The sequence below is a fragment of the Indicator indicator genome, chromosome 7, assembly GCF_027791375.1.
Source record: "Indicator indicator isolate 239-I01 chromosome 7, UM_Iind_1.1, whole genome shotgun sequence".
NCBI lineage: Eukaryota > Metazoa > Chordata > Aves > Piciformes > Indicatoridae > Indicator > Indicator indicator.
In genome coordinates this window covers 19,619,265-19,634,075 of record NC_072016.1, presented here as the reverse complement: position 1 = coordinate 19,634,075, position 14,811 = coordinate 19,619,265, and the positions used below count along the sequence as shown (strand labels likewise).

Sequence of the window (14,811 nt, the reverse complement as noted above, 5' to 3'; positions counted from 1 at the left end):
ACAGAAGTTCTCCAGTGCCTTGAGCTGCCGTTTCCAGCCTGGAAAAGTGTTCTGGGATCCCGCTTGGTCTTTATCTTCTCATCATTGGGAAGAGAACAGTTGCCCAAAGCCTTCTTTTACAATAGGAAGGGAAGACCATGCAGAAACCACGTAGCTGCACAGGCTGTTCTCAGGAAGAGCAGTGCAGTGTGGCTTTGTTGAAGTGAGTCTCTAGTGGGTTTTCTGTAAATTGCAGGATGCTGCATTCCTACCGGTGATCTGTTCATAGCCCGGTCAGCCAAGGCTCCTGCTTAACCCTGTGAAGTGTGTTACAGGGGATGCAGAGTAGCTATGTTTTCAGGCCTGTGTATTAAAGATCTGCTACAGATGAAGTGTCAAGAGCAGTCAGGAAATGCTGTGTTCTTTTGATGATTGGACTGAGAAGGAAGGACAGTCCTTGCTTCATGCCTCTTTCTAGACATCTGCATCCCCAGAAATGTAGAGTTTAGCAGTTGCCAGGGCTGCCTGAAAGATTTGTCTCCCTCAGATGATTTCAGTGAATCTATTTCTCCAATGTGAGCATTTCATTTGAGGAGATGGGAGTTTTGTTGTGAAAATTCAGGACTCAATCGTTGCTGTAGTTGAAAAATTTCCTATCTGAGTCTCAGTGACTAAAAGGCTGAGATGGGCAGAGTTCCTCTAGCTCCTTTTCATTCCCTTTCACCTCATGTATGATATATTTCTAGGGAGAAGAAACCATTTTTTGCTCTCATTATTTTTGCCTTTAACCCAGATGACAGTTGTGCTTGAACTGATGTTGCCTTTGGGCTGGAATAAGCATGCTTAGCATTTAGGCAGAGCTTCTTGCCTGGAGAACTCTAAGTGCTTGATCAGCGTTTCACCAGCACATCCGTTCATGGGTGCTGAAGTATGGTTACATTTGCAGTTCACTGGAGCTGGCAGAGTTCCTTAGTTCATGTGATGGCTGTGCATTAGCAGCAGCTGTCTGTTTCTCCCTCTTCTGCCCTTCTTCCCCAGTGTTTCTCTGGAATGGAAGGAGATCCTTTTCCCATTTCACGTGGCTTATTTCTTCAGAGACTTTTCCTCCTCCTCTCTAGCCTTGGAGAAGGGTGTAAGCCTCAACAGGGGTGTTACTGGAGAAGTGGCTTTGCATGTTTATGAGGCAACTACTCACTTAAAATCCAAAGAGCAAGTATCAGTTTAGTGTTAGCTCTGTAGCAGAAACAGACATTCTCCTGTAGCCTCCACTGCATAGCCCTCACCTGAAATGTCTGTGAGGTTTTGGGAGACAGATGTGTTCCAGCCTTCTGGATGTCTATTGGTGTCACTGTGTTCTTTTCTCCATTGAATTTGAAGACTTTGGTTCAGAGATGTGGTTCTTAACAGCTTGGGTTTTATTCTCTTTCAGATCACCAGAAACTGGAACGTGAAGCTCGAATCTGCCGACTTCTAAAGCATCCAAATATTGGTAAACCTCCTTGGGCTCAGAGGGATGGGGGTGAGAGAGAAATATCGTGTCTCATCTAGTAGGAGAGCAGATGTATCCTGAATGTTCACAAGTGGTCAGACTTGCCTTTTGAAGTCACCTCATTTTCTCTTTTTTGACAAACTCTGCGTATGACCCTGTCCCATTCCTTAGCATCCTGGCCCAGATGTTCACCAAAGTGTTCTGTGTTCTTGTACACTTGCCCAAGCAGAGTTGTCCTGGCTCCTTGGGTGATACATGACTCTTGTCTTCTCATCTATCATTCTTGCATGGGGGTGAGCTGTTGTGTTTGTTTTCCCCATGCCTGTCTTCTGTTTTGTCCTCTTGGCGCTTTTTGATGTATCTGATCAAATGCTGTATTCGAAGTCACACCCAAAGTTGAAAGGAGGGTGGGCTAGTATGCCAGCTCTTTCCATTACCGTGGTCACTTACTCCAAAGCCAAGAGACCACTGTCCATTTTGACAGTAGTCAAAAAACAACCAACCAATAGAATAATGAAGTAAAGGAAACAGGTTTGTCTGGAAGTACAGGAAGAGGCAAAATAAGGCACAACCTCAAACCAAAACTACATGATTTACTGAACTGCAGAGTGAGGGCATGGATTTTTATCTAATTCCAAAGCACCATGGAATTTTGTCACAAATTTTCTTGTAGAGAAATATCGCATTGCTGGAAATGGCTTTAAGCAAAATATTTGGACAATTAATAATCCTCTTTATAGGACCTTTAAATAAATCACAGAATGATACAGGGGTTGGAAGGGACCTTCAGAGATCATCTAGTTCAATCCCCTTGCTAAAGCAGGTTTGCCTAGATTAGGTTGTGCAGGAATGTGCATCCAGGTGGGTTTCAAAAGTCTCTGTGAAGAAGGAGATGCTACAAGCTCTCTGGACAGTCTGTTTCAGAAGTTTTTCCTTGTGTTTAATTGAAACCTCTTGTGTTCTAGAGCTTCTAGGATCCTAGCTAAGGTCTAATTTTAGGTAATTTATTTAAAAAAAAAAAACAAACAAAAAACCCCAAAACACTAAGAAATACCGAACTGCCACCTTCAACCAAACCTCTATTAAATATCCCTGCCTGGGAAACCTGTGATGCATTACATTTGTCTTTCTTTTTGCATAACCCTATCTCTCAGTGTAGATAACATTTTAAGGGCATCTGTCTGGTCTGACTTTCAGCTTCGTAATCGTTTGCTCTTATTCTCTGAAGACCTGGGAGAGGAAAGGTGTCTCACAGCATACCCTGTGGACTAGCATCTGTAGCCTATTCCGTATGTGATGAAGAAGCAATTTCCCCAAGATCAGAATCTCACAAAGTGCAAAGCACCTTAGTAACAGCTTTTCAGCAGGAAGAGCTTTGTTGCATCTGAGTGTAGTTGTGGAGGTATGGCATGATGAGAGGAGCAGTTGCCACCTTCTGCAGTAATTTGCACTGATGAATATATTGGCTGGTAAATTTATTGCTTGGCAATATTCAGAATGACTAAAACTCACATTTAGCTAGTTACCAAGCTTCATTTGCCCCATAAGACTTGTTGCACTTAGTTTACTAGGTGATGTCACTTTTTATTTTGGCCCTAACTTCACTTTCATCATCTCTCCTTTTTATCATTTCTTACATCCTTCCTTGCTAGGCCTCTCACAGAGTAAATCTTACACATAATGGGAAAACCACTTTTATAAGTAAACTGCACCGAAAACAGAAACATGTCACAATCCTGGTTCAATTCTACAACTTGTTTCTCATCTGTAATGAGTGACAGTGCTTGTCTCCTGTTGTATTGTGCTGTGGAAAAGACAGTTTCGGGGAATGCTACTGGTTCTTGCACTGTCAGATCATTTCTTGTGTTCCTAGAAAAAAAACATTTTCTTATAAGATTAAGAGACTAGTCATTCTCAACTCAACAGGTGGTCACAGATAGCAATAAAGGAATTAAGTTTTATGCCTATGATATAGAATCAAAGTGCGTTCCGTAAGACCTTGGGAAATCATATGGTCTGTTTGTCAGTCCTTTGAAAATTGGGCTTGTTCCAGGCATGTTTGTTCTTAAAAACCTTCAGTGCTTCCACAGCCCCTGGTGGCATTCCTTCAAACGTTTAATTTTTCTGTCAGACATTAGGAAAAAAACATATTTTGCTACTAGCCTAGCTTGTTGTTTCTAGTTCTATCTGAAGTGTATGTGGAAAGTAGTTTTTCTTTCTTGTAACAATCTTTTACATATTTGAAGACTGTTATCATATCTCTTTTTAGTCTTCTTTTTCCTCAGACTAAACAAACCCAGTTCTTTCAGTCTTTCCTCATATGTCATGCTTTCTAGACCTGCAGGTTTTTGTTTTTTTCATTTTTCTCTCCACTCCCCTTCCCTGGACTGTGTCCAGTGGCTTTCATATCTTTCTAGAAATGTGATGCCTGAAACTGGACATAAGATTCCAACCAAGGCCGTGTCAGTGCTGACTAGAAGGGGGAGAATTGCTTTCCCTGTCCTACTGAAAATACTAATTTTGTACATCAACCCTTTTAAACTTGTCATTAAAATACTGATGATGCAAATTTGTTTTCTGTTGCTGTTGCTCCAGGCTACTTTCAGCAGAACTTCTGGCAAGCAAATATTTTTTCTATCTTGTATAGATGAGGATTCATATTGAGGTATACCTTAGATTTGTCTTTATTAAAACAGACAGGAAAAAATCCACTCTATGGGATACACCCCAAGTGTTTCCAAGACTATTTTGATTTATCATCTGTTAGTATAATATGGTTGCAACTCCTCCCACAGTAACATGAATTTAAATAACAAAGCCACATATTGCATGTAGATAATTAATAACACTATTGAATACTGTTGGCCTCTGGACAGACTCCTAAAGGTACTGCTTGATACCTTGTTCCATTTTGACAGTGATCAGTTTTTAGTATGGGGGTTTTTTCACTGAATTGTATACACTGTTGTAAGCTAGTTCTGAATACACATTTCTTTTTTTCTGAATTGCCTATGGAAATAAAACTTAAGATGCTATTAGAAGCCTGGCTTAAGTCCAGATGTTACATGGATTGCTTCTTCCATGTTCCTTGGACTTGTTACATTGTCATAGGAGGGACGTGTTCTGACATAGTGGTAGGTTTATTCCTTGAAATGCCTATCAGCAGTTAGTGTTCACTAGTTACTGCTCTTCAGTGTCATAAACTCTTTTGGATGAATATTTGCTGAGTTGCTTCAGTGTGAGGCTAGGGCCGTAACACTGCACCAGTCCTGAATAATTCTGTGGATTTTGCCCTTGTTTTATTTTCCCCATTGACTTTTTTTGTTACTGGTTTTGTTGCAAACTGTGTTGCAGCATGACCTGCTCTTCTGCACTGACCTCAGCTTCTGAGTCCAGGGCAAAGGATTCAAAGTTAGAACTCTATGAGGTGGGCTGCTTCTCTTGTCTGCCTGTACACAGGATATAAAGCAAACCTATTGCTGCATTTGTGGCATTTGCTACAAGACATTGCTATAGAGATTCTGGACTGCAGTACTCTGACTCTAACACTGCTACTCCAATAGAATAAAGGTTGCCTTAGGTACAAAATAATGGTGATAGTTCCATTTGCTGTTGCGCTTTGTGAAATTACCACTTTCTGAGTTATCCTAATGTGCCCTCGTTAAATCCCAGTCCTAATTATAGGCTATTGCTCTGTAATTGGGTGTTTTTCTTGTCTCTAGATACACATTATGGTTAAGGTAATCACAGTGTGGTAATCCTAAGAGTTGGACAGAAGAACGTTGACCTAGACAATTTTCTGATTTCCAGCTTATAGTATGTATCCCATTCTCTTTGTGAACCATCCGTTTCAATGTGCTGTTACACCTGATAACCTCAGAGTTCAGTTTAGTATAGGGACTGTTTCCTTAACTTGCAGTTTGTGGGTTTGGTTTTGTGGGTGGGTTTGGGGTTGGGTTTTGGTTTGTTTGGTTTTTAACTCCTGACAACTTTTTAAAGCATTTTGCATTCTGGTCCAGAGAAACCATTTGCCAGTCATGCTTACCAAATATAACAGAAGCCTTACTGTCTTTATGCAGATAAAATATCTTTGAAGTTGGCAAGAGTCACAGCTCTGTGGAAAGTTCTACTTCCTGCAGTGGTTCCCTTGTCTATCAATTTATGTATGGGCATTTGACATGGATGTGTTTGAGAATATGTAGAAGAGCATGGTATGGCTGCCTTCTCACTTGGTCCCTACTTTGTAGGAAAGAAGCAGATATCTATAAGCATGCTCACAACCAAGACCCTGCATTTGCAGATGCCTTCCCAATTCTGCTATTGAAGCTTGTGCAGTGTCTAAGATAAAAGACATCTCCACTGCCTTCTGTTTGTTACAGAGATAAACTTGTGATGTGTTGAATAATGACTCTTGCTTACTGGAATGGCTCTTTTGGTCTTCTCCTTAGTTGTAAACATAATTTCAGTCAGCTAGTGTATTTGATTTTTTAAGTCTTGTAAATACTTTTTTCCCCATGCTTCCTGGTACTTGTCAAATATTAGAGCAGTGACAGAATAGGTTTGTTTAATGCAGATGTGAAATTCTGTACAGTGCTGAATACGACCTTTCCTGTCCTAGGATTCCCAAACCAATAATGATGTTAAATTTGGAAAAATCTTCATTCATAGTTATTTTCTGGCATTCCCATGGTCTTCTACAAGAGTAGGGTTATGACTTGTTCAATGTACCATGAAGCCTGCTCTATGCATGGATTTTGTCGACCATTTTGTTAGGTGTTGCCTTTCTTCTAAATTTTCTTTGTTACACCAGTCTAAATATGTGCCCCTCTTTGGATCAATCATAAGATGATCAGTGTTCTTCCTTAGATATTTTTAACTCAATTGTACAAATGTAGTTCTTGAATATCTTTTGTTCATAGTTCAGACTGGTTGGTGGTTGTGTCCCAGCTCATGGCAGCCTTTGCTGTGAAGAACTGCTTGCGCTTAGGTCTATAATAATAAAAATACCTATTTTAAGAATGGCTGGTAGCAGCCCAAGAGCCAGAGCCAAATGCTGGCTGTGATATTTGCCTCCACATCATTTGCTGAACTGCTTCAGTTAATTTCTTTGAGGGAATTTATAGCAGTAGTGAAATGCTGTCCTCAGCATCTTATCAGAATTATTGCTTTTTCAGGTTTTTTCCTACTTCTGACTTGTTCTCCAAAATATGCTTGCACCTGAATTCTTTTTATTTTAACTTTTATCTATTGGCTTCTTTGGGCATAAACCTCAATTTTGGTCACGTTTTTACTTAAAATGGGGAGAAAATGGTACAGATATCTCCTGTGAATTAGAATAATTTCTTTTGACTCAGTTCAGTTTTATTTCCTTTGACAAGTTCTGTGTCCTTGGGAACGATTTTGATGGATATCTGTAAAAAAAGGCTTCCAGTTTGTGTACCCTTAAATGATACTTCTGATCAAGGTGTGAATTGCTGCAAGGATCAAGGGTACTGTGCTGCTGCATGCAGTGTAGCTGGACAGTCTCACAGTGTTTATACCTAACCTAGGAGGGAAACAGGATGCAAACCTAATACTGGATTTATTTTCTTAGTGGTATCAGCCACAACTGATGTTTCTCTCATGTCTCATTTTGAGATACTACTCTTGGTAAAGCAGGCCCTCACTTTTCCCCCCTTGTTGCCACTTGAAATGTTTTCATCTCACCTTTTCCTTAAAAAGACATTTGAATTGCTTCCTCTGTGAACAAGAGAAAAAAAAACAGGCTATGTTTGGCTGTAATCAGCAGACATCCAGACTGCCTTTGCAATTAGGACAGAATGGATGTTATGTGCAAAGAACAGTTAAAATGAAGGGGATTCTCCAGTGGTTGACCACGCCTGCTGCCCTATGGAAACCTGTCGTTTTCCAAGTGGCATACTCCTGCACCTGGCCTGCTGTTTAAAGCTGCTGCCCTACCATTTCTATTGCAGGAGGACTTTTTGTTCTCAGGTGAAACTGGTGTGGGGAGAGAATAGTGTGGGGAAGAGGTGGGGGGGTTAGAAGGGACTTTTATGTTATGTTTTATGGCTTTCTGAGTTACTGAATATCTTTTTCTTGGAAGTGTCTTGGAGCTATCTGAGAGGACAGCAAGTGGTGGGTTTCATAAGATGTCAAACAATTATAGTCTTGGCCTTATGCCTTTAACCTGCTCTCATCTTCCTTCTCCATCCCCCAAGAAACCCCACCAAACACAACAAACACCACCCACAATCCAACAAGACAAACAAAACCAAAACCACCACCCATAAAACACCCCCACCCCCCAGAAAAAAAAAACACAGAGAAAGCTACTATCCACCCCAAACCCCCTCAGAACATCAGCTAGAGTGCATTCCTGCTGGAAAGTGTGAGTCTTTGAGCTGCAAGTTGCCATTCATTATTTCCAGTCCCTGCACCATTAGTGATTTAGGTGTGTACCCATGCATGTCTGGCTGGGAGGAGGCTCCTCAAAACCCCTGTCAGTCCAACTTTTTATTTCTCTTTTTCTCATCTTTCACTATCTATTGTTTGTTCACCTCTTCTTGTTTTCTTTTCCTATAGTTTTTCATGTGTTTTTAAGCAAAACATAGTCCCCCTTAATTTGGGAATGCAGTAACTGTTGTGCTTGCTTCATTGCCAGGGCATATATTTATTCTTTATTTCTTTGTGGTCTGTACTAGAGAGGTATTCAGGTTCCATTATTCATCTATTTAGCTGCAAGATTTATCTGTATGCAAGAAATCCTTAAAAGAAAAAAAAACACTGAACAAAACAAACTCTGGTGGGATGATGGCCAAACAGTGCACTCTACTCAGAGGTACTGTTGGAGGATTCTCCTAATTTATTTATTCCCTCCTCCCTCCCTATTAGAATAGCATTGAGGAAATGGAAGGAGTCTCCTTTGGAGCTCCCCCTGTCTGAGCACGGAACAGAAGAGAGGAACGAGTGTACTGTGGTGAAATGGTGCAAGCAACAACCTGCCTTTTAAACAGTTTGCCATGTGGCAATGTTTCATGACTGTCCTGGGCAATGTGAGGAAAAAAGCTGTGAAAATCAGGTTAATGCAGCAAGGTTGGGGCATGTCAGGCATAACACCTGCCTTGCATGGGTGCAACACCAAAGGCTGACTTGTCCCTGATGGCAGAAATGTGTAAGGCAAAAATAATTTTATTGTATTTATTCTGATAAAGTGGATGTTATCTCTGTTGCTTTTTTTTGTTTGTTTGTTTGGGTTTTCTTTTGAGGTACTGATAAAGTTGGTATAACTTGCAATTGTTTTGGAAGTTTATAGAAGAATATGTAAGATATATACTACATGTACATAATATGATGTATATAGCTGCATATATTACATACTGTGTATAATACTAGTGGTTACCAGAAGTACCACCAGCTTATCTGGTATGTGGATAATCAGAAATGATTAACAACAGTTCTGAATGGTTGTGATTGCACTGCTCTCAGGACGGTAGGAAGTATTCCTGCTAAAATAGTCTTCTGGCTCATGTAATGTTTAAGTAGGGCATACTAAGTCTTATGTATCACGTGCTGAACTTCAGCAAGTTTCAATATAGACACTGAAATGTTGCTATGTTGGGTGGTTGGGGTTTTTTTGGTTTGGTTTGGTGGGGTTTGTGTGTGTTTTTGTTTTTTACTTCTGCTTTTTACCTCTACAGAAGGACCAGTTTCGTAATGTCAGAAAGGGCACTGCTTTAACCTTATTTTTTAGGGCAGGAGTGTTAAAGGTTATAGGGAGAACAATGGGAGGGACAAGAGGGAACACACCCACTTCTGTGGGGGTGTGTGTCTTTTCATGTCATCTTTAGGTCTATTTCTTGTCTGTCTTCACAGAGCCTGCAGTGGCTTGGTTCTGCTTGAGATGGAGCATAGTGTTACAAGCCCCCCTCCTCTTCTGTTTTTCCAAAGCTTTAAAACTGCAGTTGGTGTGAAATGCTGTAAGCTTGGGGTTTTATATCAAGTATATCCAGCATACTGTAACCTCTCTGTGGAAGCTTTGGAAGGAAGAGCAGGCAAAGAGTCCATGCTCCTAAGGAACTGGTTAACAGTAGCATACTATGTCCTGTTAGCTAACTGTCCTGCTGCTCTTAGTTACTGCTCTAACAAAGCTGGTCATTAGCTGCTGGAACAGATGATTTCTAGAGGATTATTTGCATTACACAATTTAATGCTTTTTAATAGCAAAATTTTAATTAAAAGGAGAGTCCTTTTGGAAGCAGCCTGAGCAGCTGCAGATGAATTCTGTTTAATGTAATTAGAGAAACAGCTGGGGTGGGAGCTGAGCACTCAGCTTACAGGCAGACACAGGTTGGAGATGGCTCCTCATGGGACAGGCATCCCAAGTGATGCAAACAGTGCAGGAAGCGTTTTGGCGCACAGCCAAGCTCGGAGGTGGTGGGACAATTCCCATCTTGGCTGCCCAGGCTGGTGAGCATCTGGGGAAGAAGAGAGTGGGTGGTAGCCATCTGTGTCAGTTCACTTGTCACTTGTTCTGCCACAGATGATAATGCTCAGTTTGCAGTCTGTCAGGCTATGCGTATGATATGTATTTGTATCTGTAGCTTCAGCATCTCCTAGCACATTGGAAGAGGGCATCAGACAGGTTTTAGCCTCTAGTTTTATTCTGCTTCTTCTGGACTGCACTCTTGAAATACACCGTTTGTGGTATGTTTATCTCCTCCCTTTCTTCATGATACAAGCAAAAATACGATGTCTGTTTGGCAACTGCTGAGAAGTGAAGCTGTGACTGACCTTTAAATAGAATTGTTCAGTCCAGAAGATCCCTGAGCACTTTTGAGTTTGCACTACTAAAGCTATGTGAAACAGTTACTGCATTGCAATTACCATGACCCAGGAGACAACTAGGAAATACCTTTTGCCTCTTACTGACTCTACTGCATGTTCTGCACCACAGGCAACTTAATTTGAAAGCCCCAAATATTATGTAATCACAGTAAAAGATGTGTATTGGTCCACAGTTGGCTAATAGTGTCCTTTATGTTCTCATAATATCCAGATTCTTTACAGTTAGGAACATCAGTGAATCTAGATTTGGCAGGCAAAGTTAACCTGCCCTGTAGCTTGAACACTGTGCCTGAAGAGATGCAAAGACTGTTGATTATGAAGGAGCAAGCATATTTCAGGCCCTACTACTTTTTCCTAAGCAGAGAGGAGTAATCTCTAAGTGAAGATACTGGGAATTGTCCTGTGAAATTCTTCTGCTGCTTGTGTATTTATTTACCTTTTGCTGTGATTTCAATAACTACTTTGCTAGCAGAGATTTACTTGCAACAAGTTGTCAGAAACCATCCTGTGTTACAAGAGCCCCTGGGCAGCCTTGTACCACTGCTTGCTGTGGACATGAGAAAGAGGGGGATGTTCACCCTGGGGCTTATGTGGCAGGCATAAATGCCCCTGTCCTGTAATGGTTGACATAAGAGTAAGAAGATAAGGATGTCAGCATGCTTGGCAAGGTGAAGGAAAGATGTGGGTCAAATCTACCCTGGACATAATCCCTGTGACCCCATTATCAACTGGCCTTTTATATGTGACCTTTTAAAAATGAGATGCCTATCGCTTTTCAATGTCTTCTTATGTTCCTGTGGTTCTGGTGAAATTTCTAAAATAGTCTGATTTCTTCATGATTTACTTCAAATTTTGCATTCACAGAGTCTGTCTTTGCATGACTCAGCAGCAGTTTGCATTGGTTGTTACAATGGTAGAGTTTGTTTTGAAGGAAATTCTTATGCTCAGTTGCTTCGTATCACACTCAGACATCAGAGAGCTGTGACGGCCTGAACAGGGTCACTTTATTCAGGTACGGAATACAAACCGTGTGGCATGACTGTTACTGTATTGATGTTTCTCACTAACATCCTTTATTTACTGTAGTTAATACCATAGTTTATTCATATTATTTTTTCTGAAATAAAAACTATACATGCGTGATGATCTTCTAACAAGAACAAGTTTTGTTCTGGAAGCAAGATTTTCAGTGAGACTCTGAAGAGAGCAAGCAGAGAAAAGTTATATTCACAGCAGATGTTCTTAGAAAGTGCTTGAACTCCTAATACACAGCTGTTGCTAGGTTCAGTAACCGCAGCACACCCTCTTGAGCCATTTGCTGTGGTATCAGTCTCATTGTAAGTGCTCTGGATTCCATTAGGGCCTCAGACTTGGTACACCCACAGAAAACAGACGATAATTTGTGTAACTTGCATCCGGCAGTATTGAAGACATGAGATTTTGGAGAAAGGGAGTGATTTGGTCTGTTTTTCTGCTGTTAGTTACTTTTCCAAAAGACAGCTTTGTGGGAGATCCTTCCTATACAATTAAGACCAGCTTACATAGATTGGGTTTGGAGAGGAGGCTGAGAGATTAAAGAGATGTTTAAATCAGTTAGCTAGGTTATGCCTTGTGTGTAGTGATGCATCACAGCTGTTTTAACTGTGCAAAGTTACAGGCATATGTTTAAAATTGGAGGGACAGTTTTAGGTAGCAGTCTCTCGTTACACTTGGTGGAGTACCACTACAGTACCAGATTCAGGACTGTATATGAAGTAAGTTAGGCTTTTTTGTCTAGCTGAAAACATTGTTTTATCAAGATGCTGTACTGAAACCTCTGCTTATTTCTCCCAGAGTTTGTATGCTTGTTGGAGACATCACCCAAGTTGTGATGCATACTTTCTGCTGACTGACCAGCTGGTGCTAGTGCAGAAGATGTTTTTACGGGGCAGTCTGTAACTGGTTCTGCTCCCTCAGAGATCATTTGTTCTGACATTTCCTACAAGTGTTGTGGATTTAATTTTTTTATTTCTAAAGTTATCTGTAAGACTTCACAGGCTACAAAATTTGTTGTGCTTGTGAACTCTGAGCCCTTTTTCTTTCTATGGTTGGGACTTTTTTCTGTGCTCTGACTAAAACCTTGGATAAGTCTCTTGCCATATCCCATAACTGATTTAGTGCCTTGTTGCCTGACTTCCTTCTGTTTTCTTTCTCTATCCCCTCTCCTCATTTGTCCTTGTTAACCAAGAGCACTTTGAAATGCTTTAATCCTTGGTGTGAGCTAAAAGCAGCGGAGGTATTTCTGAATATATAGCATCTTATGGGCTGGCTGAATGGCTTTGGGAAAGGCAGGTCATGTCTTTAATCTGACAGTCCATGGTAGTTAGCCCTGTGTTAGAAAGGAGAACGTTTTACTTGTGGGTTAGCATTGTGAACCAAGGCAGCACAGTTGCCAAGTGCAGTATCCTTGCTGGTCAGGAAGGCTCTTGGGGTTTTGCAGGAGGGTAGGTAAGCCAAACCTTAGAGTGGAAGGACACTGGGTACTCTTGCTGTTCTGCTACTGGGTCTTGCTTTTGTTTTTTCCCATCAGTATTGATATGAAGTAGATGTGGGCTGGAACTGAAAGTCAGAGGAGTTTTGGTATATCCAGACCTTCTTTAATGGTTTTTGATTCCACTCATTGCTGCTCGCCTTCATACTTTAAGCCTGATATGTCAAGCTGTTGCTAATTATTTGTATGCAGGGTGGTGGGGCCCATCAGCAGCTTTCCTATAGATTTTCTGTATTTTCTTTTTCTGTTCTACCTTTGCTCCCTGAGCTTTATTCAGCAGAATAAATCCTGGACAGATTTTTTGTTCCAGTATTGCTCTGGGTGGTCATGAGGAAGCAGCTCCTTTGTTAAGTTAATGACTTGAATCCTGCCTTCAAGGCCTTCTTTTGCTGTGCAGCCTTAGGGTGATGTGCAGTGTCAGTATTTATGAACTATCTGTGTGCTCCTGTCATGGTTCCTCACCTAAGGATGCAAATAGTGTTTTACTGTCCTTGAAGGCTCTTTCTACTGCCTCTGCCAGTCTCTGCCAGTCTCTGAATTGGTACTTCTTTCCCTTTTCATAATGTATTTGACAAAGTTGCTTTCCTCAGGACAAAGATACAGTACCAATCAGCTCATTTACATTTTGCTTTCTGATGTAATTTTCTGCCGGCATCTTTGCATCAGAGTTTATTATTGACTTTCTCCCTTTCACCTGTGTTTGCTTTTTCATTGCCACTGGTCTCAGTCTGCTGATGGCTGTGTCTCCTCCTCTGTCAGGATTTCATTCGTGCTACTCTCCTCTCTGATGTTTCCTGCAGTGCTCCCTTTCAGGTGCCAGAAGGGCGATGGGTTTTTGTGCACGCTGAACATCACCAGACATGACCTTATTAGCACATTCAGCTTTCCTTGGAAGTTTCTTCATCTGTCCATCTTCATAAGGTCTCCTTGCAGACTTTGCCTTGTGTCCAGGGCCTCAGCTCTTGTTGGTGTGCCTGTCTCCTGCATTCACCTTGAATAGTCTATTGCACTGAAATGAAAACTGACCTGCACCAGGAATCGAAGTGTCCATTTCAGCCACTTTCCATCCTATTTCTAGTCTTCAATGGAAATATTTTCTCCTAGGAAATGCCCTTCTTCTCTCTTGCATTTTTGTAATGCCACCTCTGCCAATTTTTGCTAAGAGCTCAGGAGGCAAGTTTTCTTGTAAAAACATAAGGCAGTGAAGTTATTATGAAGCCAACTAAAACTGCTTACTTGAAAGAAAATATTTTTGCAGCAAATGATTTGAGGAATATACTTCTTAAAGGTGATGTGTCTCTGTTTTCATGCTGTAGGAACAGCATGTTGCACCTGAAACACCTGCTGAGCTGGTACTCTAACTGTACTTGCTTGTTTGCAGCATTATGCTGGGTGGAGTGCTCTTTCCAAACCCCTGCAGTTAGATGCAGTAGAAATGCTAACAAAAGGAAATTGGTCAAGGAACCAGCCTAGAGGGCTTGTAGATAAAGACAGGAAAAATATATAGGAAAGTACAAGCAGAAAGAATAAGAGAAGTACTAAATCCTTCTAGGAAAGGTACTGGGAGTAGTCTCTGCACATGTGCTACTCAGTTTTGTGGAAGGATGCCTTAGCAAATGAGAGCTGCAAGGAGAATTAGAGGAGAGTATTGAGAATACTTGCAAGAGCTGTTCCAAGTGAGCATGTGCCAAGTGCTAGTTTGAAATGTTCCCAAGATGATGGTGGTAGCTGATGTCATGCCCCAATAAAAGGTGCAAACAGCCCTCTTGATACTGGCAGACAGAAAATCATGATGTTGGGAAAAGTCAAGACAGGTCACCTGTATTTTATATGGATGAGAATGGAACACAAGGAAGAGTCAAAGGTACCATTAAAGTGACAGAGCATAATAATGAGATTTTTCTTGTAAGGATGATAACTGTAGGGCTTGGTCAATACTCAATTACAAGGTGTTTCAGTGATTAAGACA

General features: G+C 41.0%; 1 protein-coding gene across 11 annotated transcripts in view; it reads left to right on the top strand.

Annotated features, from left to right (window-relative positions):
* Nucleotides 1–14,811, top strand: part of CAMK2G (calcium/calmodulin dependent protein kinase II gamma) — a 114,244-nt gene that overhangs the window by 51,106 nt on the left and 48,327 nt on the right. For all 11 annotated transcript variants that reach the window (XM_054382687.1, XM_054382681.1, XM_054382682.1 and 8 more), the window contains exon 3: nt 1,409–1,468. In XM_054382687.1, coding sequence (XP_054238662.1) covers nt 1,409–1,468 — 60 coding nt within the window. The remainder of the gene's footprint in view (nt 1–1,408; nt 1,469–14,811) is intronic.